The sequence below is a fragment of the Anguilla anguilla genome, chromosome 6 (genome assembly GCF_013347855.1).
Source record: "Anguilla anguilla isolate fAngAng1 chromosome 6, fAngAng1.pri, whole genome shotgun sequence".
Classification (NCBI taxonomy): Eukaryota; Metazoa; Chordata; class Actinopteri; order Anguilliformes; family Anguillidae; genus Anguilla; species Anguilla anguilla.
In genome coordinates, this window is record NC_049206.1 from 1,067,501 (window position 1) to 1,092,500 (window position 25,000).

The 25,000-nt window shown below is 44.4% G+C and overlaps 4 protein-coding genes across 10 annotated transcripts in view; all 4 read left to right on the forward strand.

Moving 5' to 3' along the window:
• The first annotated feature begins 239 nt into the window (after positions 1–239).
• On the forward strand, positions 240–2,230 carry LOC118228912 (immediate early response gene 5 protein-like). Its single transcript, XM_035420497.1, has one exon. It carries the CDS (start codon positions 612–614, stop codon positions 1,524–1,526), a length of 915 nt encoding a protein of 304 aa, XP_035276388.1. The 5' UTR covers positions 240–611; the 3' UTR covers positions 1,527–2,230.
• A 5,499-nt stretch (positions 2,231–7,729) lies between these two features.
• Positions 7,730–15,830, forward strand: LOC118228907 (T-cell acute lymphocytic leukemia protein 1 homolog). The gene is made up of 4 exons (XM_035420490.1): positions 7,730–7,860; positions 10,383–11,020; positions 12,072–12,160; positions 12,699–15,830. Exons 2-4 carry the CDS (start codon positions 10,494–10,496, stop codon positions 13,124–13,126), a joined length of 1,044 nt encoding a protein of 347 aa, XP_035276381.1. The 5' UTR covers positions 7,730–7,860; positions 10,383–10,493; the 3' UTR covers positions 13,127–15,830.
• A 1,762-nt stretch (positions 15,831–17,592) lies between these two features.
• Positions 17,593–23,637, forward strand: LOC118228930 (ras-related protein Rab-3B-like). 6 transcript variants are annotated; one of them, XM_035420522.1, is made up of 8 exons: positions 17,593–17,665; positions 17,789–18,762; positions 18,850–18,900; positions 19,040–19,198; positions 19,687–19,947; positions 21,857–21,975; positions 22,679–22,803; positions 23,056–23,637. In XM_035420522.1, exons 5-8 carry the CDS (start codon positions 19,726–19,728, stop codon positions 23,241–23,243), a joined length of 654 nt encoding a protein of 217 aa, XP_035276413.1. In that variant the 5' UTR covers positions 17,593–17,665; positions 17,789–18,762; positions 18,850–18,900; positions 19,040–19,198; positions 19,687–19,725; the 3' UTR covers positions 23,244–23,637. The 6 variants fall into 6 exon arrangements, with proteins under 6 accessions (XP_035276413.1, XP_035276410.1, XP_035276411.1 ...); XM_035420519.1 differs by having other exon boundaries at positions 18,850–18,896; XM_035420520.1 differs by having other exon boundaries at positions 18,850–18,896; positions 19,726–19,947.
• Positions 23,638–24,123: 486 nt separating this feature from the next.
• LOC118228850 (nardilysin-like) overlaps positions 24,124–25,000 on the forward strand; it is a 20,856-nt gene continuing 19,979 nt past the window's right edge. The window contains exons 1-2 of one of the 2 annotated variants that reach the window (XM_035420362.1): positions 24,124–24,259; positions 24,900–25,000. The exon at positions 24,900–25,000 is cut by the window's right edge and continues 91 nt beyond it. In XM_035420362.1, coding sequence (XP_035276253.1) covers positions 24,925–25,000 — 76 coding nt within the window. In that variant the 5' untranslated portion in view covers positions 24,124–24,259; positions 24,900–24,924. Of the gene's footprint in view, positions 24,348–24,899 lie in introns of both variants that reach the window. The other variant, XM_035420363.1, reaches the window with a different exon arrangement.

Sequence of the window (25,000 nt, forward strand, 5' to 3'; positions counted from 1 at the left end):
TTGGCTTATTGGATTCTCTGGCTTTCTACCCTTTAAATGTCGTTAGATGGGAAATCACGTGATAGTTTACTAAAATTTCATTCACTAAAAATTTGATTCCCCCACCCCGCCTGCTTATTGGTTCACAGATTTGGCGGGTTGCAGTTCCCACCGCTTTTCAAACAGGCTCCCGTCCTATTGGATGGTGTGACCGTTACGTCACACTATATAATTGGTAAAAACAGACTTTTGCTGATTTGCTACGCAGTTTTGAATCCTGATAGTAGGCATGTCGTCCATGCTACTATTTCGCATTTAGTATTAACCAGCCGTTTAGAGGAAAACCCGAAAACACATCCGAACGGGCTGTCCAAGAAATGTTTTAACAATTTTTTTGCTAGGGCTTGTATACTGTGAAACAAATGAGTGATAAACGTAGCTAGCGGCACACGGCTTCGTTGAGCCAACGGTACTGGTATGAAAGCGGAAATTGGAATGGGTGGACTTTAATCTTTGTACTCTCGCTGGATTCTTGAACGGGAGCACGCAAAATTAGCCGAAGACTCACTTTCAAAACAGAAGTAGCCAACGTTGGCAGGCTAGCTAACTTGGCTAGGTTTGCTGTTGTAAGTATGGAATTCAGTGCGGATGCACACCGGATAATGAGCATATCAATGGGAAAGATTTATAATTCCCGCGTACAGCGAGGCGGAATCAAGCTCCATAAAAATCTCCTGGTGTCCCTAGTTCTCCGGAGCGCTCGGGAGGTGTGTCTGACGAACTACGGCGGTGGCGTGTGCCTCAGCGGATCGCACCAGGGAGAGACCGGGGAAACGGACCTGGCCACGGAACCGGAGCAGGGCCAGTTTATTTGGGAGTCTGAGCCCTTGGCAGGCTGTGGTTCTTCGGTCGCCAGTGAAGACGATTCGACTGTGGTTACGGAGCCAGATAAACGCACTCACCCCACAGCCCTGCCCCAAACCGAGACTGAGGTGAGGATAAACTCAGATTTGGATCACAGCTGCCGACCAACCCAGAGTGCGGGCGAGGGGGACACATCTGGCGCTTCTTCTGCCTCATCGGACGCCTCTGTCCTCCGCAACCCGGTTTCACCCGTATGCGGCGCGACCGACGGTTCTTGGATTGCGACATCGACTCAACCTCTGCAGGCGCGCGGTTCCGGGCAGGATGGTTCCCGGTGTGGCCTTCCCGAACCAAACTCTCAAAACCGCGGGGCAGCGTGTCGCAAAGCCTGCAGGAAAAGAGACGCGGATGGTGTTGACTCGCCTGGAGCGGATTCTCCGGTTAAGAAAAACAAACCGACTCTGCCCTCATGCGACGAGGACGCGGAGGGAGAGGAGATGGACACAAGCAACGTGTCCAGTCTCATTAATATTTTTGGAGCCAGTTTTACGGGACTACTGAGTAAAGAGGGCGCCGAGGCAAAGTCAGGAGAGGGTGGTTGCGATACTGGTGCCGGGCAGGTGTGCTCTGAACTCCCGCTGAAGACTCTGAATCCCTGGGGAACTGCCATTGAGGCATTTTAACCAGCACGCAAAGCACCAGCGTAGACTTTTCAGGGATTCAAGTGGGTGTTTTATAGAATTATACGTGATCAAGTTGTGTTACGGAGTAGGCTAATTATGCTGTACTAAGTCCTTGTGGGGCCCAGAGTTTAGGCTCGGCCACGTGGAAACCGTGAAAGAGGAAGAGCGGTGTGTACCGGGGTTCTCTAACTTCCTTTCACAGATACTTCCTCAAAGTGTCTGTGTGTAGCTGTGTACTGTGAACAAAACACGTGGGCGCAAGCAGGAAGCGGATAGATTTTCCACTTTAGTTGGAATCGAGTTAAATTTTAGCTACCTGTTACAAGTACTGGTTTGCGAAGGTTTTATGCAAAATGAAGGTTCTCGTGTTCGGTGCTGAATATATGAGAGTTGCTGTTTTATGTGGGCGCGAGGTAACCATGACCACTAGTTGGTTAGGGTGGGGGGAGGGGGGGGGGGCACTGTTGTGGTGTTTCCAGCGTTGGTTTTAAAGTTTCACTATGCACGGACAGAAGGTTTATTCGGAGGCCACAACTTTATTCAGTTCTGTCTTTGTTTTATAAAGACCAGCATTTAGCCCATATTGTTATTTTTGTACTTTTTTTTTTTTTGCTGTCGTTGCATTGAAAAAGATCTATTTTGACATTTGTTCTCAAATCATATTTGCGCGTGCACCACGCGAAATAAAACTTTTTATGGAAGTATTTTTCTGTCTTCTTATTTTCCCTACGGACTAGTTCTGCGCGCGCTCCGGAACGCCTGCGGTTTCGGAATGCGGGGAATGCGGCGCTCCAAGGGCGGCCTTTATTACCCGCAGTCAAAGGTCGCTCTTTGTTCAGCCGACAAAGACTCTGGGCTTTAGGTCATCTGCTTTCCTCTGCCTGCTATGCCACGTTACAGATTTTGTGCATTTGCATTAGATAAAGTACGTAGATGCCACCATTATTGATACCGTAACTAGGTCTTAATTGGGTTAATGTTTCGATCTCGCCTCTGCATTTTCGGGAAACTGGACTGTACTCCTAAAGCCGATGTTAGTTATGCCGGTAGTGCAGTGGTTACAAAGGTCAGAACCCGAAACTTTAAGTGAAAGTGCATTTACAAGCTTTCGAAGGGGTTAATATGACATGGGGTGGAGTGGGGGCGATTTGGCAAGGCGGTGATCACAGCTGCTCTCAGGCAAAAAGTTCCCTCGTGGGGGGGAAGAGGCTGGTTCTCAGGTTTTCACCGTGGAAAAATGCGCACATTATTGTCTCTGAAAGCTAAGCGCAGTTGTGCAGAATGATTTCTGGTCGTAGTTCGCCCGTCGCTGCGGCTGTTCCGCTCTTTGTTGTAGCGAGAGTACTGGCCGTCTTGTTTACGCGGCACCTCAATGATGTCACCATACACGCATCTCATTGGTTAGAACGGAACAGCTGGCGACGTCACAGAAGGGTGGCGACCTGCTGGTATTCCCCCTTCATGCGATTGGACGTTGATACCTTGCTCATTTGTGTTATTCATTTATTTATACACACAACGAAAAAAGAGTTTGACTGGGGTGTGTGTGCGTGAGAGTTTGACTGGGACTAGCTGGGGTGTGTGTGTGTGTGTTTGAGTGGGACTAGTTGGGGGGGTGTGTGTGTGTGAGACAGTTTGAGCGGGACTAGCTGGGATGTGTGAGAGTTTGAGTGCGACTAGCTGTGGTGTGTGTGTAAAATATGACTTTAGTTATGCTTGATGTAAAATAGATATTCAGAATAGTGCAATTCATTTACTGATTGCTAGGTAAAACACAAAAATGCAAGAAACGCAACCCCCCTCCTATAACTTTCTCATGGCTAACTGCTGAAGCTAAGCAGTCATACCACCCTGTACCCTTCTCACATTAGAAACTGCTGAAGCTAAGCAGTCATACCACCCTGTACCCTTCTCATGTTAGAAACTGCTGAAGCTAAGCAGCCATACCACCCTGTACTCTTCTCATGGGTAACTGCTGAAGCTGAGCAGCCATACCGCCCTGTACCCTTCTCATGGCTAACTGCTGAAGCTTAACAGCCATACCACCCTGTACCCTTCTCACATTAGAAACTGCTGAAGCTAAGCAGTCATACCACCCTGTACCCTTCTCATGGCTAACTGCTGAAGCTTAACAGCCATACCACCCTGTACCCTTCTCACATTAGAAACTGCTGAAGCTAAGCAGTCATACCACCCTGTACCCTTCTCATGGCTAACTGCTGAAGCTTAACAGCCATACCACCCTGTACCCTTCTCACATTAGAAACTGCTGAAGCTAAGCAGTCATACCACCCTGTACCATTCTCATGTTAGAAACTGCTGAAGCTAAGCAGCCATACCACCCTGTACCCTTCTCATGGCTAACTGCTGAAGCTTAACAGCCATACCACCCTGTACCCTTCTCATGGCTAAGTGCTGAAACTAAGTATATGAGGAATTCAGTATTTGGAAGGGATGTCCAGTTTGCTACTGGCAGTGGTGTTCTGAAGGGGGCACTCTGGACCAAACAGAAATGCAGTGCCCCAGCCGTGATGGGGACACAGTGCTGTAGGAGATGCTGTCTCCTGGATGAGGCATGCCAAGGCCCTGATTCACAGGTCAGTAAAGATCCCAAAGCAGAAAGGTGTAGCGGTGTTAACTCTAGTTACCTGACAAATTACCCCCAAAAAACTGTCTACACCCAGCCAAATATTCTCTCCTATATCTGGTTGGCTACACAATCCCTTACCTTCCCACACGCTTGGATTCCCCAGGTTGTCACTGCAAAAGAGTACAAAGCCATTGGTTAACCTATGTAGTTAAACAGAGGTTAAGCAGAAAGTAAAATAAAATATGCACACGCACGGAGTGGGAAAAGTTTACGTCAATAGCGGTCGCAGCAGAAGATGACGGCCTGCCTTCCTGCCAACGACGCAGAGACTCCGCTACAGTGACACCTGGTGGACAAAAAGAAGAACTGCAGAACGCGCTCGCTTCAACGGTTCCATTCAGGGACGCAGATGGGGCACGTGCAGATGCCAGAGGGCCTTGGAGGTAACTTTTAATTGCAGAAAGTTCTTAAGTAATTTTGGTTTTGCGCAAAGAACCGTCCCTCATCCCACACAGAGGAATACACACTGTTCACTCTCTCTGGAGCACTGATCATTTAAAATGAGCTCAACCAGAATGACCTTAACGTGCAGTGGCCAGAGGGAACTAAAAGCATGTTAAAGAGGAGTTATGCTTGAACATGTTCCTAGTAGCTTATTTACAGTTATAAATAGTCTGCATAAAGCACATTTTTAACAGTGTGTTGAAGTAGCAGTAGTTTATTTTATGTAAGGGAATATAAGTTACATTACATTACAGGAATTTAGCAGATGTTCCAGAGCGACTTACACAACTTTTACACAGCATTTACATTGTATCCAATTATACAGCTGGATATATACTGAAGCAATACAGGTTAAGTGCCTTCCACTTACCAGGAAAGCTATGTGTGATTTCCAGATATCTGCTCGCATTGACACAACAGACCTTTTGTGGCCTGAAAGTTCCTAAAATTCAAAGAGCTCAATTGCACCGGCTCTTTCCAAATAACATGCAACAGTTACTCACTAACATCTACAGAGCTTAATTCTGTACTGTACCACATAAAGTCTCAACCACAGAGCACCAGTATTATGGGGTGCAGTGTCAACAGTGATTTGAAAAAAAAAAAAAATTCAACATTGTTTTAATGATATTGACAATACGTTTTAGAATACTGGCATGCTTTGGTTGAGACTGTGTGGGTATACAATTGGCATGATTTGGTAAAATAAAGTTGTTTAATGTACCGCATTTCCGGATCAATATAGGATCAATATAGACACAACTTAAGCTGAGAATAAAAAACGTAAAGCTACACTTCAAGCGCGTATACAGGCCCTAATGTTCGCCTCACTTCAGCCGTTGGGAGTGAGGGGGCGGTATAAAGCAGAGTAAATGCGTCAACGCATTTCCTTTATCACCTCATTTTAGTGCACGGCAGCCCAGGATGCTCGCTCATGTTAGTGCACGGCAGCCCAGGATGCTCGCTCATGTTAGTGCACGGCAGCCCAGGATGCTCGCTCATGTTAGTGCACGGCAGCCCAGGATGTTCGTCGTGACACAGGATAAGGGAATACCATCGCAAAGTGCGTGTTTTTGTAAATATACAAATGTCTGAGCAGCGTCGTGATAATAGGCCAATGCGATCTTGTTCTTATTTTTTGCTCTGGGTTCCGAAAAATTCATCTTTTTAAAACATTTGTGAGAAAGAAATGCGACAAGGAAAATTCAGTGCCATCGCAGGAAATAATAATAAAACGACTAAATTTACCTCGCCGAATAAAATAAGAATTAATCAGATTTCGAAATTTTGCTTTATAATTTATGACAATTGTATCATTATTTATTTTTTCATTTTAATTTGGGCTATTGGTCCATTGATCATAACCTCAACAGAGAACAATGGCAGTATAAAATAATGCTATCAATGGAAGTATTAACATTGTTTACAATTTAATCAAGTCGAAGACTACTAATGCTACTACTTGGCTACTATCATGAAAAATGTTTTAACAATAATATCAATTATTCTTCTTTCTGCTCTTCTTCTTCTTATTATTATTATTATTAGTAGTAGTATTAGTATTTGAACACTAGTGCTAAATTAAATGAGACCGTTAAGGATCCGACTGGCGGGGAGAGGTTTCTCCTTTGGGAACTGAGGCATCGCTTCAGGGTCTCGCGGGCGGCGGTGCGGGAAGGGCTCCCCGGTTTCCCGCTGCACGCGCTGAGCAGGGCGGCGCCGCTCTGGAGAACCCTATTCACGAGCTGGCCGGTGCACTGATATGGGCTTATCGCTCTACGCAAGGCGGTCCTTTGAGGGTTGCGCCAATTCAGACAAATCTCCTTTCACTGGACACCCGGCTGATATCGCTCAGGCAAATCAGGAGAATAAACTGCCACCACAGAAGGCCTTTAGATAATTCCATTTTATTTTATTAATGTTTCTCCTTAGGAGAAAGGGCTTACCACGGGGCACAATAATATCAGTGGTAGAATAATCGTTTTATATTATTATTATTATTATTATTTATGATTATTATTATTATTATTATTATTATTAATAATAATAATAACAATGTATTATCATTATTATTATTAGTAGTAGTAGTAGTAGTAGTATTAGTATCATTACTAGCGGTTCTATGAACAAATAAATTCCATTTAATCTTAAACAAATTTCAAACAAATAGGCTACTCAATATGCAATATCCAGAAAATCATAGTACACAGGTTTGAAAATGCTAACATAGAATTAAATCAGGCCTAGCCGGCTTTAAACTCAATTTAAATTTTTCAGTTTTGGCATTCGACATCAGTATATCTTTTCAGAAAAATGAAGATTGATGAAGGAGATATTCTTCATTCTTTATATGCTGCGGTTTCATAATGGCATAGACTAATACATGGACACTCTCTCCGGCTATCAGACCCAATCTAATTCATTGCATTCAGGCTTTCGCGCCGTGGGAAAATGTGCGTCAACCTAATCCGTGCGATTCGCTTAATTAACAAAGAGACGTTACCCTGAGACGGCGTTAGGTTTGACTTCTCCCCGTGTACACCACCAACGCAGGCGTGTTGTGCACGAGCGCATAACTACGCGACTCTAATGCAGAAGGATTCACACCATATACTACATGCAGTCCACACATTTGCGCGACGATCGCGTCCTGTTGTGCATATTGACATGTCCTCTGTTCCTTCTTAATGCCATTTCATAGCATGGTGGGAAAAATATGCCTAATTATTAATTTCAAATATTGTTAAAACACACACGAAAGAGTGTAAACGGTTTCTCTTTAAATATTTTCTCTTGTCCATTATATAAAAAATTTAGTTTATGCATATTATGCTTGATGATGGCTCCAAGTTTTTTATATGACAAATTAGGGGGAAAAATCCAAGTAGACTATTCTCAAATGGTTCATATGCATGCTCCTGTCCAATAAACCAACACATTTTACGTTTTTGTCCTCGGTGGTGAAAAAAAAAGACAAATAATGATGAATCATTTCATAAATAATGGGTTTAAGTGCTTATCGAATGCGAAGTGGCCGCTGCCACGCGCTTATCTCTCCTGGCCACATTGCACGCGTGTTCCGCTACTAACACGGAGCGGCGCGCGGGACGTGATGTGGAATTATATAGACCTCACTTCCAGATCCGCACAGCACTCCACTGAATCTGAAAGCTCAGACATGGATGACCCCTCACAAAATGGCTCCACACACAGACTAAAATCAACAACACTCCGCAGACGGTAAGCAATATTAATAATAATATTAAAAGCATTTCACAACAATCCAGGTTTAATTGAAGATCCTTTTGATTCGAAAAAATGAATGTGAATGTATTTCCGCGCATTGCTCCGACAGGCGTTCATACTGCGGACATTTTGAATGTTTTGTGGTTTGTTGGAAGAAGGAGGCCCGTTTCCCTTCGATTTTTAAAAGGAACAATTCAGGACAATTAGTATTACCTCGCCGCTGTAGCTATCCTGACATAAAACATTTAATTATTAGATGCGTCAACGAAATAGCTCAAATAAAAGGTTTAAAATATTATTACATGGTAAAATATTACAATGGTAGTCTTAGATGTTCGTCTTAAATATTAGAGTGCTGGTCAGATATCTACATTATTTACATTATTTATTTATAATCAACACACAAACGACGAACAGTAGAGTATATATTTTGAACGTTTTGTTATTAGTTTATGATTTTTTAAGAATATAATTCTATGGATACACACTGGTGAGCGCAAACAGCTCGGGACACTGCTATTGGGATCGAATGATTTCTGTCACGAGCTATTTTAAATATGGTTACATGCACTTATTTCCTATGGCCGAACTGGACAACATGCACCTCGTTTTAAAAAATTAATTCGTCAACGGACAGTGAGGAATGAAAGTGGGAAATTATATCTTTCATTTTTCACAGTGCCAGGTGTTTCTGAATCGCTTTTACGAAAAAAACTGAGCTCCAAAAAAATGAAAATGCTCACTGATGCACGACGAGAACATTTTAAACAAATAATAATAATTATTTGTTTAAAATGTTAAATATTAAATCGTAATAATTATTTATGTACTGCATGTTTTTTTTTTTTTTTTACAGACGGCTTTAAAGTAAACGTTTTATTGTGTGAATTACTAGCCTAGCATAAAGAAGATAAATATACAACTACAGAAATTCTATACAAATTATACGTTTTCATCCTTGCTGACCAAATGTTGCCGAAATGTTATCAAAGCAAGAGATTAAATTCTAGAAACAACAGAAACCATTTCCACTCGGGAGAACAAGGAGAGCACGGAAGTCAAACGAAAAATACACATTTGCATGTAGAAATAAAACAGGCAGTCAAAAATGTTAGCAATAAATCGTCAGCAGTGAGTAAAATCACGTATGGCATTCATACATTGTTCCCAGGCAGGGAAAAATAACTTATAAATGTATAACTTGTATAAATATATATATGTTTTACTTATTTTGCTGTGACGTCGCATTTTTATATATTTTTATCTGATACATATTCAAAATAAACATTTCGATTTGATACCCTACAACTTTAATACCGTGAGCAATAACATATTAAAGAATATTTGCGGTCATGTTAACAGACTCTTTTTGGTCTGCATTAAATAGCCATTATTTATTATTCAGACGCATTCCTGCCACACCATGCCATGGTTTAACACATATGACCTTCACAGAATGGCAGTAGTTTGGCCTTACTTGTGTCACTGTTCTCTCTCGAAAAACAAACAAAAGAATGGCCGGCAGCATTTTCAAATCTGAGCGAAGCTGGTCCCAACATTCATCAACAGGCCTGCATGTCGTGGGACACCGCTATTTGAAACTTGGGTTATTAGACAGCGGTGTTCGATATTTGTAGGACCGACACCTATACATTATCTGATTATCTCGTCCGACCGCGTCTAAACAGACACTTCTGAAATTTTTTTTAGCGTGCATGATTTTCCAGAAAAAAGAAAAAGAAAAAAAAACGACCACCCTAAACAGGTTTCTAAGAACGTCGTGCTTGTAGAGATAGACAAAGTCTAACCGTCAGACGGTTTGCGGCGCACTAGTGCTCGCGGCTGATAAAGACCCCCTTCTGCGCCGATCAGCCACCTCGTGCGTGTGCGTCTCCTTCCAGGACTGATGGGTAAAGTCCAAGTAGGACAGACGCTCATATTAAACAACGTGAGCTCATTGTTAACCATGGTCATATGAAATACCAACATCCGCGGGCATTGTGGCATCGCACCACGGACTTGCAACTGCATCTTATATGTCATTTGTGAAGGATTTAGGATTCAGTATTATTTAGATACATTTTAACGAAAGGGTTACATTTTAAGGGTTTTAAGGTAAGCGCTTTGTGGGAATTGTAAGGGAAAAAAGGTATGAGGCAAGCCTTCAAGGTGGAACGCTTTACCACACCACAAACAGCTAATCCGGTCCCCTGAGGCACATATGGCCGCGACTGTTAATTACGCTTACATATAGGCGTGAGGTGAGGTGAGTTCCCACTCATCACTGGAAAGCACTTTGCGCGTTCGCGAAAGAGCTATGTAAATGCAATGGTTCATTCATTCATATTGAATAGGCCTATATGGGTCCCAATGCCCACACTCTTATTGGAGGAGTCACCCCATATCAATTTTTCTGGCGATGCTCCGAAAGGACTTCAAATAGCTTCAGATCCGCGCAGCGACTGCAGGGCTACCGTGCGCAACGTGCCTAGCTAAAAAAATGCATCTTTTTCCAGGTGACAGAATCATATTCCTGTATTAGCCCACATCGGAATTAGGGGGACGGAGGGGTGATTCGTCCCTGTGGGTCGTGTTTCTCGAACATTGCCGCGCAGAAGCCTGGGCATATGCCATTTCATGTTCAGCCACGCCCTGCTGTCATGATGGAAAAACGGAAAGCGGAGCTGAACCGGAGCAGTCCAGCCGCGGAGTCGTGCGGCTCACTTGGACCGGACCGTGCACGCGACGGGCCGGTCACCGAGCAGCGGGAGACCACGACGGCAGTGGCAGCCGCGGCAGACTCGAAGGAGAACCAGGGGAGGAGGGAGGCGGTCACCGCCGACCACTGTAACGGGACTGTCATCGTTAATGGCGTTACCAAGGAAACGGCTTATGACGCCATCGAGCTGAAAAAGGAAGTGGCGGTGATCGAGCTCGGGAGGAGAGGAGGGGCCGCCGATATAAAAGGCGGGGAACAGAAAGAGGACAGTCGCGCGGTGCAGACCACCGAGCTGTGCCGACCGCCGCTGCCGTTGCCTCGCCGGGACACGCTCAACGAAACCCGAATGGTGCAGCTTAGCCCCCCAGCGTTCCCTCTGCCCGCCCGAGCGATGCTCTACGGCAACCTGGCGCCGCCACTCACCGCCCTGAACAGGTAAAGTGGACTTCATCTTTAGGAGACATATGTGGACATGTGAAGAGTTCGGGCTTGACAGACCGATGTTCGTGGCTCATTTGGCCTACTGGGTGAGTAATGGGCTATGAGTTAATGCTAAGGCACATGGGCTGTATTCAGTCTAACAGCAACGCGGTGCCTTTTCCTCAATTCAAGAAAGATGGGTCAACGTTTTTTCGAAGCGCTGATGGCTAATTGTCAACCTGGTGCAGTTCAAATAACCCCGACACGTGCACATTCGTCGCGCAGTTGACGACAAGGAACGCAGCAATTATCTAATTACAACAGAGAAATTATGTCTAATTAAAACATAGTGAACCATGCTGTTCAAGTAAAATAAATTTTAGGTAGTAATGGGCTCTAATTGTTGCTGTTTCACCGTTCCCTTGTTATGTTGATGAGTCTAAATAAAATCTGGATTCTCATATTAAAAAATATAACAGACTGCTTATATTTACGTACAAACCAGACAATTCTATACAAATAAGTCAAACACATAATAATAACAACAACAACAACAACAATAATAATAAAGGATAAACTCACTGTGCAAATGTGAATTTATTTAAAACAACCTGTTCTGGTGAAAGTTAGTTTAAAAACTGATTACACACAACAAGTTCTATTAGTACAACTAGAAAATCTATATGCTGTTTATTAATGTGTGCCAAAGTGTACATGTGCATGCATGCCTGTGTGTGTGTGTGTGTGCGTGCCTGTGCACATATGCTGTGTGTGTGTGCGTGTGTGTGTGTATGAGTGTGTGTGTGTGCGTGCGTGCACGTGTGTGTGTACATATGTGAGTGTGTGTGTGTGTGTGTGTGTGTGTGCGTGCGTGTATGCATGTGTGTGTATGAGTGTGTGTGTGTGTGTGTGTGCGTGCGTGTATGCATGTGTGTGTATGAGTGTGTGTGTGTGTGTGTGTGTGTGTATGAATGTGTGTGTGTGCGTGTGTGTATGTATGTATGAATGTGTGCGTGTGTGTGAGAGTGTGTGTGTTGTTGCTTACGTTCTTACATTTTCCTGGCAGTGGCTTTGGCGGTGATGCAGATCAGTATGGCATGTATCCCAGCAACCGGAAGCGGCGTCCTGCTCCTTACGAGGTTGAGATCGACGAGGGTAGGCGCATTTTACATCTTTATACGTGTGGTGAGACACGCTTCTCACGTGTCCTTGTTCGGTCAGACTCTTCTCCCGAGCGCACGGTTCCGTCATCCTGTCTTTCTCCTTTCCTTCGGTCATCCTGTCTTTCTCCTTTCCTTCAGTCATCCTGTCTTTCTCCTTTCTCTTTCTGCACTGCACTCTCCATCACCTGTTTTCCCACAGGCTTAATGACTGTAAAAGTGTTTCATCTGTCGTGTGAAAGCAGCACTTAGAGGATATGAAATAGCTTCCATAGCACAGTGGACTCCAGAGTCACCTGTTATTGGTTACACTGCACACGACCTGTATCTGTTCGCTCTAGACAGGGGTCCAGGTTCTCCCCGAGTTCTCCCCGGGTTCCACGTTTGAGGTAGACACCTCTGCAGGCTCACATCAGTCTCCCAGCAACAGGCACTCACGTTGAGAAATATCACAAATCTGAACTGGGGGAAAAAAAAAGAAAATGTTCACTCACTTCTCTCTTCCTCCTCCTCCTCCTCCTCTGTCGGGCCAGCCGGACAGCCGAAGGTGGTGCGGCGGATCTTCACAAACAGCCGGGAGCGCTGGAGGCAGCAGAATGTGAACGGGGCCTTCGCCGAGCTGCGCAAGCTCATCCCCACGCACCCGCCCGACAAGAAGCTCAGCAAGAACGAGATCCTGCGCCTCACCATGCGATACATCAGCTTCCTGTCCCGCCTGCTGAACGACCAGGACCACGCGGGCGGGGCCGGGGGCGGGGCAGGGAGGCGGGGCGGGTTGGGCGCCCACGACGAGGGGCTGGGCGCAGACGACGCCCTCCTCCAGGGGGCGCTGTCTCCAAACTCCAGCTGCGGCACTCTGCTGGACGGAGACGGCAGTGCAGAGAGCTTCGCCGAGGAGCAGGACTCCCCCAGCGGCCCGCACCACCACAGCCCACCACTAGAGGGAGCGCACCACCGGTGACACATGGGGGAATGTGCCGGGAATGGGGGGGGGGGATAGAGGGGGAGGCGGTGGACAGACTGACGGACAGATAGAAAGACTGGCGTCTGCAGCAGGAGCACGAGACCTTCAGCCCTTAGACATCTCTTTCTCCTTCTCTCTCCGTATCTGTCTGTCTCTCTTTCTCTCTGCGTCTGTCTGCAGTCTTTTTCCTGATCCCCTTTCACACATGCATCTTGACCTGTAAACGTTCCGGTGATTTTCCGTCTCAATGTCATGCATGAACAGAGCCGGAGTCAGTTTTCCGTGTGAAACATTCCTCCAATTTGCTGGCTCAGGACTTAATAAGATTTACGGAAATCTTCCGCCACAGCTCAAGTGTGAACAGAAGCAACGTTCCCGGATAAAGCAGAAACGTTCCCGGATAAAGCAGAAACATTCCCGATAAAGAACATGAAAGGTTGTGACATTCTTACATAAGACCTTTTGTTTCTGGTACAATTTCTTGATGGAGGACTCGACTCTCAAAAATTCTTGCATAAATATGAGACATTGCACATAGAAGATATTGTGATTCTGTCAGGGAAAATCTGATCATTTATTTTAGGAATGGAATAAACGGTGGTGTTGTCCTTGCTTAACATGGCTTTGCCTGTTTTAAGAACACCATTACAAAATTGCATGCAATACTTCTCTGAAATATCAGTGTCAGGCTCTTCCAGGTTTAAGTTGCTTTTTTACCCAATGTAGCAAGCTGGCTTTTGCCTCATATCAATGGCAGATATAACCAGCTGTTTAACTTCACTAACAATTAATCTCATTGCATTTTACCAAATGAAACATATATATATATATATATATATATATATATATTGATTTTAGCTGATAAACCGTGTTTCCATTGTTTATCTAACTTTTCTAACTATTTGGGATCATATAACTGAGCTATATTGTTAAAGATGTTACTGTTACTGTTTTCTTAAAACTGTCACTCTTCAACTGTGTTGTGTTTGTTAGGATTTACATCACTGCTAAAACTGTTAAGACAAACTAGCGTAACATTAGGATTTGCCCTACATGGCTTCTGAGGGTAGACATCCTGCCTGACCTAACTGAAACTAGACACAGAATTTTTCAATGTAGGAGACCTGTGTGTGAAGGGGGAAATCAGCTGCCTAACCCGGATAACTGAGCTGGCACTGGCTTTGTAGAGTCTCCTCCAATCCCCACACAGGAAGCAGTCTTGAGCGCCTCCTGCTGGAGACCGTGGTGCAGTACATGCGCCACATTCACAGGAGTTGTACAGTCGCTCCCTGTGGGGCTGGGGGGCTTCAGGAAATGACATCACAGTACTGAGAGGAGGACATGGATCTAAGGGACCTATCATTTCCTTTCGTGAGAGGATGTGTGCGTTTGCACACGCTCCCTCACCGGACTCCTGGTACAGCGAGGATCTCCTGGTACTGTCTTCATTATATCACTGATTTCAGCAGCAACGCGTGTGTTTATCCAACACTGTCTGCAGTGTGTAATTATACAACACTCTCTGTAGTGTGTAATTATACAACACTCTCTGTAGTGTGTAATTATACAACACTCTCTGCAGTGTGTAATTATACAACACTCCCTGTAGTGTGTAATTATACAACACTCTCTGAAGTATGTAATTATACAACATTGCAGTGTGTAATTATACAACACTCTGAAGTGTGTAATTATATAACACTGCAGTGTGTAATTATACAACTCTCTGGTGTGTAATTGTACAACACTGTCTGCAGTGTGTAATCATACAACACTGAAGTGTGTAATTATACAACACTCTCTGAAGTGTGTAATCATACAACACTCTCTGAAGTGCGTAATTATACAACTCTCTCTGCAGTGTGTACTTATACAACACTCTGCAGCATATAATTATAAAACATTTTCTGCAGTATGTATTTAAACATGTCAGACACGCCTGCTGTCTTTTGGTTGTAAATATTTGTATTGAGAGAATAGCAGGATGTTACAAGAAATTGAGACATTACTAAATGGTATGTAACAATTAAAAGTACAGTTTTGTGTTGTTATTAAGGGTTTATTTCATAAATGTGCAAACCAGTGAAATTGTTGAAAAAAAAATATTTTTATGGATGTGCTGTCTATCATGTCTGTATCAGTCATACAAGGACAGTTGTTACAATCTTTTTAGCCTTCTTTTATTCACCATTTTGGAATGTCACGTGATTGCTGCAAAGTTGGTGGGAAAGGGTGCTTACTCACTTTGCTTTGTGTCCTCAAAACTGCTTACAGTTGAAAGACACCATCTCTCGCTCTGTTCTACACCCTGTTCTATATCAACAGGATACACCATTAACAGGATAAAAAAAACAGTTTCATATTTCCGATTAACAGTCTGTGTGGCTTCGCTGCCAACCTCTCCCATCACCTTTTCTACCTGCAGCGACCCACACCTGGCTGCTTCTTCCTTCCTGTCTGCTTCAGCTGATCTCTCCACTCCAAGAGTGTGTGACTGAATTCCACGCGCGATTTGTCCCTAATATCACGCCCATTCTGTAATACCTGCAGAATCAGCCATTACAGTTCCGTGTCTCGCTGCCCAATCCTAATCATCTCTGTGCCGAACAGCCCGTTCCTTTCCTTTATAAATTAGGATGAATAGCACTGCCTTTGTTTATAGTGTTAAAAAAAGAAATTAAATGAAACTGTTATGAAAGAGGTACAAGTGTTCTTTGCCTAAGTGTACAAAGCATTCAGATGTGTGAGTTTTTTTGTTTTTTCATTTAAACTTAAAAAAGTGGTATAATATGGTACATCGAATTTGCTAGCTTCTGACATCTCTCGCCTGCCTCATCCCCACCTTGCCCCACCCCCTGTTCTACCCCGCCTCATACTAGACCCCACCCCCATCCCAGCTATGCTCCACCCCTTACCCCCTCCCCCCCCCCCCCCCCCCCCCACTCCACCAGGCTGTGACAGAGAGCAGCAGCACCTGTACTTTCCTCACTGCACTCTACAGCCCTGCCAGTGTTCCACTCATAGCGGACCTAGCAGGTCTTTGAGTGACCAGTCTTGGTACATTTCACTATCTTAAGTATTATACGACAGCAAAACAGGCCACAATTACAGGAACACTTAGAAACGATTAATGTAGTGTTTAGTTGAAAAATGTTTGTAGTATGTTGATTAATATATATATAAATATATGCAATGTTATATCATATAGAATTTTATACAAAAATTAAAAATGAATATCATACCTGTGTGTGTATAGGTGTATATTTGTACCTGTGTGTGGGTGCGTGTGTTTTTACTTAATTTGTAAGGGTTGCTACCCGAGCATGGAATTGTGTGTTTGTTCTGCTATCCCCTGGAGGATGCTAAAATACTTTATCTTTGGAGCTCAGGAATCTTTTTAGGACAGAAGGGTAAATGCATTTAAGGAGAAAATAATATCTTAAATAATAATATATCTTAAATAAATATTTAAAAATATATAAAATAATATCTTAAATAATAATAATAATAATAATTTTTTAAAAAGTTTTAGATACACCTAAACTAACCTATATACTGTACCTCACCTACGTCACTAATCCACCATATGTTATGAATGAATGTTTTACCTGAACTGCTTGCTTTTTCAGGCCTGGTCTTTGCCCCATCCCTTCTGGTACTTTGTACAGAATCTTTGTGATGGTTATCTGTAAATAACCTTTGTTTTGTAACTTAGAACTAGTGAGCCTGCATTCAATGAAGAAATTATGATTTCAATTCATTATTTGAATTGACTGCTTAATCTTAAGACCTGAAATAGAGTTTGTGTGTGTGTGTCTGTGTGATGTCACAGTAAAGGAGTCTCAGTCAGGACTGTGAATGTGAGTGATGTCACAGTAAAGGAATCTCACTCGGGACTGTGAATGTGAGTGATGTGACAATAAAGGAGTCTCACTTGGGACTCTGAATGTGAGTCACAGTAACAGCGGCTTTGTGAATGTTCACAATATGGGCCATGTCACGTGATCCCTGGATGATCCTTCCTGGTAAATCCTCTTCCTAACTGTGACAACTTCCTGTTTGGGTCAGCCACTTCCTGTGGGGTTCAATGTGACCTTGTGACCGGCAGGATTTCCTCACATTGTCAGGCTGCATTCTGATTCGCAAAGCTGTCATGTGACATGTCACACACTGCATCGCGTGATCATAAAAAACTACTGCGGACAAAAGTGTTTAAAACTTTTTATGGTGGTGCGGCAATGTGCTGTGTTGAAGGAAACAAGGTGTGGAAGGAGAAATCTTAAGAGTGAGAGTTACAATGGAGAAAAAGAGGGTAGTGTGTTGAAGCTTTATTGCTTTTGCAGCGATTGTGGCTCGTCATTGCCCTCTAGTGTAAGAATCAATAACTGTTCAGAGGGTTTGACCACAGAGACAGGTGTGTGTGTGCTGATGTGAAGGGTGAATGAATGTTGTCAACAACATTTCTCTATTCTTATCTCCTGCCCACGCACATTCTCCATGCTGGATATGCTGAATTTGGGGGAGGGGTTTCGCAGGGTGAGTATAGCAGGTGAATGAAAGATGGACAGACAGCAAAGAGCAGAGGAAAACCTGGAAAAGGCAGAAAAGTAACTTTGTTTTTATAATGTCATGATACAGACATTGTACTTCTCTTTGCAGAAGATCTAATTCTGTGGTAACCCACAGAACAACAGTCACCGCAGAAGCAGCTTCTTCTTGAGTGTTTCTGTCACACCTGGGCCCTGGCAGTAGATCTGAAAAAGACCAAAAAAACAAAAAAACAAAAACAACAACACTATTTTCTGAAGAAACATGATGAGGCAAGAAATAAATTTACTTAGATGTCACAATTGGCTCATCTGGATTATTTAACTTGTGAATTATCTGAATGCCAGAAGGGCTTTTAAATGGCAGTAATGGCGGAATACAATTAGCATGTTACTAATAGAATTTAGCTGAAGATATTTTAATAATTCAAGCAATTACACTTCATGTGTGTGGCCGCAAGGACGAAGCCGTCAACTTGAGCCAGCAGGTAGAACGAGGTCCCTCAGGAACAATTCTTATAATCTAAATTCGGCTTTCATCGTTCATTCGGCTTCTGGAGAATCTTCACCACAGATAAGCAATTATTAACTGAGCCGATCTGCATCTACACCAACATTTACCCGATTGGACCTCTGAAACGTTGAAACATATTATTGGTAATTCAGTTCTAACACTCCAAATTATAAATTCCCATTTTTAAAACCCTGCTACCGCCACTGCTAAACGGAACTATAAAACAAATGCGAAAGTCGCCAGCACAGGAGTATTGGTCGAACACCTCCCTTCGGAAACCTTCCCTTCGCGCACAAATAATGAATTGTCCTGATTTAAAACGAGTTATCTGTAAATGATTTATTAACACGGTAAAGGTGGCGCTTTTTTCCATTAATCACCTAAAGATAATTAATTTCGGCGATGGTGAACGGAAATGCACCGAGCAACCACGCTCTGGTAGCCTATCTACATCTTGCAAATCCTTCAGCACTTCGGCAACAGTGGATTTGCGTGTACGCACGCACCTCTCATTTCCAACGTTTGCCTTCACGAACTTTGTTCCTGTAAACCACCAACAAAGCATACTAAAGGTGAGATTTTCATTTGTATGCAAGCCTGCATTTTTTAATTAAAAACGTAATTAAACATATTTTAATATTGTATACGTTTAATTCTAGAACAAGCTTGACAATTCTCATCCCTTGGTGTACTCTATTCAGGAACGGTTTGTGAGCGCTTGACACCTTTTTAATTTTTGAAAATACTTAACATGAATGCTATCGTCGAGCAAGACCGACGATGGTCAGCGAGATATTGATCATCGTCACAGTTCTGAGCATTACTTTGAAATCTTCTGTGTTGTCATAGGGGTTTTAGTGAGCTGCAGTGGTGTTCCTTGGCTTCAGCACGCGAAGGTGACCTCTTGGCGCAGTTCCTGCGCGCGTCTGGATCCGTTCCTATGACAACAGAATTTTCCTCGTCTTTTCTCGTTGTTTCTCAGGGATACGCGCGTAATTCCATTACCAGGTTGGTTCCTCAGTTCACTCCAGTCGTACACTCTGGCGACTTGCTGTGAATGATCATATTTCCACTTAGCATGGAATAAATACATTCACACTTACATGGTTTGGATTTGGTTTGGTGGTCTGAGAATGTCCAGTGTAATTTCACTCGCGTGACACTAGTATACGGCAACTGTACTTGCAGTATTATTCACTTTTGAGTTTAATATTTACCCACTGTAGTGATGTTGGTTTTGTTTGTTTTATAACCATCTTCAGAGAAATTATATGGGAAACACATGTTTATAGCCTAGTAGTACTGTCATAATGTTTCAATGCCACATTTACAATGCAGCATAAACATAAAAATAAATGTAGATGATAGATTTATTTATGAAGTGATCTCTTTATATTCACACATAGGGTTGCCTGGTTTGTACAGGTCTGGTTTGTGGTCCCGACCGGACAATGTAAACGTCCGGCCTGAATGACTGATTGAAATTTGCTCGCTAGTTTGTGGTTTCAGATTTACATCTCGACTGCTCGGCCCAGATGGCGAAGGCGGATTTTGGAGCGGGACTGAAGGAGGTCGAGCCCACCTTCGACTGCATGTTCAAGCTGCTGATCATCGGGAACAGCAGCGTGGGGAAGACTTCCTTCCTGTTCCGCTACGCGGACGACTCCTTCAGCCCCGCCTTCGTCAGCACCGTGGGCATCGACTTCAAGGTCAAGACCGTCTACCGGGACACCAAGAGGATCAAGCTCCAGATCTGGGTGGGTGGCATCCTTCCAGCACCTGGCAACCCACTTCTCCCATAATTCCCTCTATCCCCTCTTACCCCCCTCCCAAAATGTCCTCCTTTCACACATTGAGAATTTTTTCATCCTCTTTCCTTTAGTCTCTTATAGTCACTGGGGCTGGGATTGGATAGTACTGAAGCTAAGCAGGGCTGTGATTGGATAGGACTGAAGCTAAGCAGGGCTGTGATTGGATAATACTGAAGCTAAGCAGGATTGTGATTGGATAGTACTGAAGCTAAGCAGGGCTGTCCTGGGTTAGTATTGAAGCTAAGCAGGGCTGCGCTGTGTTTGTACTGGAGTTAAGTAGGGCTAGGCTTGGTTAGTATGTAAGCTTATATATTAGCTGGTTGCAATGAGGTGGTGTGTTCAGAGTGAGGTGTGTTCAGAGTGAGGTGGTGTGTTTAGAGTGAGGTGTGTTCAGAGTGAGGTGGTGTGTTCAGAGTGAGGTGGTGTGTTTAGAGTGAGGTGGTGTGTTTAGAGTGAGGTGTGTTCAGAGTGAGGTGGTGTGTTCAGAGTGAGGTGGTGTGTTTAGAGTGAGGTGTGTTCAGAGTGAGGTGGTGTGTTCAGAGTGAGGTGGTGTGTTTAGAGTGAGGTGTGTTCAGAGTGAGGTGGTGTGTTTAGAGTGAGGTGTGTTCAGAGTGAGGTGGTGTGTTCAGAGTGAGGTATGTTCAGAGTGAGGTGGTGTGTTCAGAGTGAGGTGGTGGGTTTAGAGTGAGGTGTGTTCAGAGTGAGGTGGTGTGTTCAGAGTGAGGTGGTGTGTTCAGAGTGAGGTGTGTTCAGAGTGAGGTGGTGTGTTCAGAGTGAGGTGGTGTGTTTAGTGTGAGGTGGTGTGTTCAGAGTGAGCTGTGTTCAGAGTGAGGTGGTGTGTTTAGAGTGAGGTATGTTCAGAGTGAGGTGGTGTGTTCAGAGTGAGGTGTGTTCAGAGTGAGGTGGTGTGTTTAGAGTGAGGTATGTTCAGAGTGAGGTGGTGTGTTCAGAGTGAGGTGGTGTGTTTAGAGTGAGGTGTGTTCAGAGTGAGGTGGTGTGTTCAGAGTGAGGTGGTGTGTTCAGAGTGAGGTGTGTTCAGAGTGAGGTGGTGTGTTCAGAGTGAGGTGGTGTGTTCAGAGTGAGGTGGTGTGTTCAGAGTGAGGTGTGTTCAGAGTGAGGTGTGTTCAGAGTGAGGTGGTGTGTTCAGAGTGAGGTGGTGTGTTTAGAGTGAGGTGTGTTCAGAGTGAGGTGGTGTGTTCAGAGTGAGGTGGTGTGTTCAGAGTGAGGTGGTGTGTTCAGAGTGAGGTGGTGCGGTTCTGGCTCATGGTAGATTATGTTCTGGTTATCTGCTTTGATTAAGGTTAATAAGTGATTGTGTGAGACGGCGTTGTCAGGTGCAATCAGCTTCCCGCAGATGACGTGTAAATCTGGAGCGTGCTGTTTGTGACCTGCGACTGGGAGAGAAACGCACCTCCCCCCTCAGAGCCTCCCCCCTCCTCTCTAACACTGCTACAGGCCAGGTCAAACTGGAGGCAACACACCTTTTCTCAGACTATAATCTGTTTATTTTGATGTTAGCAGGTAGTTCAAAATGTTTGGTTTACTTTGGTTCCTGTTCCATATTTAAGCCAAACACAAAAGTTTGATTCATTTCTTTCATCTCTGTTTCCGGTGCAGACATGGCTTTGCCTGCTTCACAAAGCGGAACCAGTGGAACAGCAAATATGCGTCATGCACACAGATGAGGAGTTACTAACCCGGCAGATCCTTTAGATCCTGTGTCATTTGTTTGGTTTATTTGTCAAAGGATGTTTGCCCTGATGTGCACAGAAAAAAGCACATTTAATGAGGGCAGGCAGTGTGTCAGCAAAACTCCCATCATGCTTTGCTCTGTGTGCGCCCCCCCCCCCCCCAGGACACCGCAGGGCAGGAGCGGTACCGGACCATCACCACGGCCTACTACAGAGGAGCCATGGGCTTCGTCCTCATGTATGACATCACCAACGAGGAGTCCTTCAACGCCGTGCAGGACTGGTGGGTCAGCGCGGAAGACGGGGATTTGGCATTCCGGAATGTTGAAAACGTAGCCGCGAGGAAGAGTTCTAGAATACAGTGATCTGAAGAAGAAGAAAAAAAACAGTGAAAGTTAAAAGGCTAGAATGGGATGATTATGCCTGAAATTCTGGCACATGACTGCAGGGGTGTGATTGTGAGTGCACGTGACTGCAGGGGTGTGATTGTGAATTCCCGTGGCTCTATTCACTAAAACCCACTACAGTTAACTAATCAGATTGATGTGCATCTGATGTATGTGGTAATCTGTTTACACATTATTTTGTACATGTTGCATGTCAGACTGTGTGCATTTCAGCCTTGGCTGCATTTCTCATGTTCATACACTGCATTTTGTCTGGCCTGATGACCAGCTGTACTGCATGGTGTCTCTTGGATTTGTTTAGAAACTGGATATGTATCACATAACATGTAAATGTTTGTGTGTATGTGTGCATGTCTGTGTATGTGTGTATGTATGTGTGTGTGCATGTGGGTGTGTGTACATGTGTGTGTGGGAGTATGTCTGGGTGTGTGTGTGTGTGTGCGCCGGGTGTATGTGTGTGTGTGTGCGTGTGTGTGTGTGCATGTGTGTGTATGTCTGGGTGTGTGTGTGTGTGCCGGGTGTATGTGTGTATGTGTGTGTGTGTATGTGTGTTTGTGCATGTGTGTGTGTGTGTTCCAGGGCCACTCAAATAAAGACATACTCGTTGGACAGTGCTCAGGTGATCCTGGTTGGGAATAAGTGTGACCGACAGGGTGAGCGTGTAGTCACTCTGCTGAGAGGCAAGGGCCTGGCACAGCAGCTGGGTGAGTCTGGGGGGGGGGGGCAGCATACCGGGCACTTCACACTGCATTCACATTAAGGCCGGAGATGTACCCTGCGTATGTACGCAAACACAGATGTTTCTAGCTAGCTATTGTTTAGTTATTCTATTAGATACTGTCAGAATTTAATGCGCAAGGGGATTTTAGTGAACACGATAGGCACGAATACATACGCTGTGGTTCTCAGGTTCTCATCGGAATGTCTTACTCTGTGTGGCCGTTGCCATGGCGCAGGGTTCGAGTACGTCGAGACGAGCGCCAAGGAGAACACAAACGTGCGCCGGGTGTTCGACCGGCTGGTGGACGTCATCCTCGCGAACATGCCACAGGCCGGAGACGCTGATCTGCCAATCACCAGCGGCGCCAAGGCAACACGACTCACAGACCCACCCCCAGAGCCGCCCAAGAACTGCGCCTGCTGACCACAACCTCCCTCTGCTGACCCCTGACCTTTCAGCTCCTACCAAAACACGACATGTCCCTGCTGGCTGAATCACTCCCAGGTGACAAGATGGCCGACCGCAGTCAGAACTGGGCACCAGACTACAGGGCCCATCACTGCACCAAAAACCAGTGCTTCAACGTGCCTCCTTTGCGGGGGGATATTCCTTATATCTGGAGTGTTGTATTTTAGTATTTCATTCTTGGACATAAATAACTCTTTACCTATCACCATATACCTGTGGCTGCTGGATTTTTTATTTTGTTTTTTTAATAGAGATATGGATCTATTTTACTCTACCAACAATTATTATTACATTATCAGTGCATGTTGTGTCTCTAGATATTACCAAACATTAAATTACTTTAATAACCTATTGTTGTGCGTCTGCTAAAAGGAAGCGTCATTCAGATTTGTTTTAATCACGTGGATGGGCTGATGTACACAGAAAATCGCAGCGAGCCACATATAGTGGACAGGGGACGGTCTACAGTGGAGTGCGGTAAAACCGCAGATCTTTGTGTTATGTCAACAATCTTTGTCCAGCTCACCCTGAGATATTAAATACAGACCATCTGCAAGATTACAGTGCCTTCCTTGAAGCAGTGTTCGAAGGCAAATCGTTATGGCTTGTGCTATAGTTCTTATTGTTGTTTAATACGCTGTAAATAGCCATGCTACTGTTTGACGGCAAGTAAATCGAGAGTTATGATCGTACTTACTGTCCTAAACAGTTATTATGGTGGACCGCTATTTAACCCTTTCTCTATTCGCGTTCACGCACATGGTGCCATCGTCGCCGGTCAACCAACCTTAACGTTACTTCCTCAATCGCTTCCTGATTCAGAACTTGTACGCGACGTGTTGGCCAATCAGAGGTTTGTATTTTGAGCCGTCCACAATTTTAGCCAGTCATATCGCTGCTTCTTGGAATCTGCGATTACAGCCGCAGTGCCAAGGCTGGGGTTTCTGGATGTCCTGACATCAACAACCGAGGTATGACAGAGTGGCTTTACCGAGGGGCACTTTAACTTTTACATAAATTCACTCAGGTTCTCAAATGAACAGAAGTTACCTTTAACAGGTAGCTTATTTTGGCTGTGATTCTCTTTCCGATTTATTTGAAAACATTGCCGCGATCGAGCGGTCTTGGCTGTAGCACGCAGGGTAAACAGCTTGATTAACAGCAGCAGAAAGCGCTGAGGACAGCGTAGAGCCGAGGAAGCTAAAGCTAATGCTTGCTCAAAGTTTGTTCTTTAGAGCCACTTGGCTATAATTTAATGTAACTCGCCATCTAGCGTAATCTGATTTAATTTGATTTATTTTACAGTGTAACGTTAGTTCATTTCCTGGGCTACTTTGGTGACAGTGGTGCTGCCACAAAATATAGGAAGTCGGCTAACTCTGCTGGCTAGCTAACGTGTCTCAGCGAGATAAATTAGCTGTACTGAGTTCATTCAACAACATTTGCTACCTATCTAGCTGCACACCTATTACAGACTTTTAAAAGATAAGACATTGTGAATTCGTCCCCAGTCATACGTATTGCACTGTTGCGGTTGACCCGAGGTATTACCGCGCGCAGGGCTATAAGGCGTCACGCTTTATGTTCCCGTTCGGTGTTGTCCAAATACAGCGCCGAAGTCTCACACTTACCGACGATGCCCCAGACGAATAAGTCCAGCAGCGATGCCAGCGCCGCGGGTCAGCCGCCCGGTCCTGACTGGGGTGATCCGC

Excerpts from the sequence above, each read along its gene's own strand:
- LOC118228912 (XM_035420497.1), top strand. The coding sequence starts at position 612 with ATGGAATTCAGTGCGGATGCACACCGGATAATGAGCATATCAATGGGA.
- LOC118228907 (XM_035420490.1), top strand. The coding sequence starts at position 10,494 with ATGCCATTTCATGTTCAGCCACGCCCTGCTGTCATGATGGAAAAACGG. Across the intron at positions 11,021-12,071 it reads CCACTCACCGCCCTGAACAG|TGGCTTTGGCGGTGATGCAG; the intron begins GTAAAGTGGACT and ends TTTTCCTGGCAG. Across the intron at positions 12,161-12,698 it reads CGAGGTTGAGATCGACGAGG|CCGGACAGCCGAAGGTGGTG; the intron begins GTAGGCGCATTT and ends CTGTCGGGCCAG.
- LOC118228930 (XM_035420521.1), top strand. The coding sequence starts at position 19,726 with ATGGCGAAGGCGGATTTTGGAGCGGGACTGAAGGAGGTCGAGCCCACC. Across the intron at positions 19,948-21,856 it reads GGATCAAGCTCCAGATCTGG|GACACCGCAGGGCAGGAGCG; the intron begins GTGGGTGGCATC and ends CCCCCCCCCCAG. Across the intron at positions 21,976-22,678 it reads TTCAACGCCGTGCAGGACTG|GGCCACTCAAATAAAGACAT; the intron begins GTGGGTCAGCGC and ends TGTGTGTTCCAG.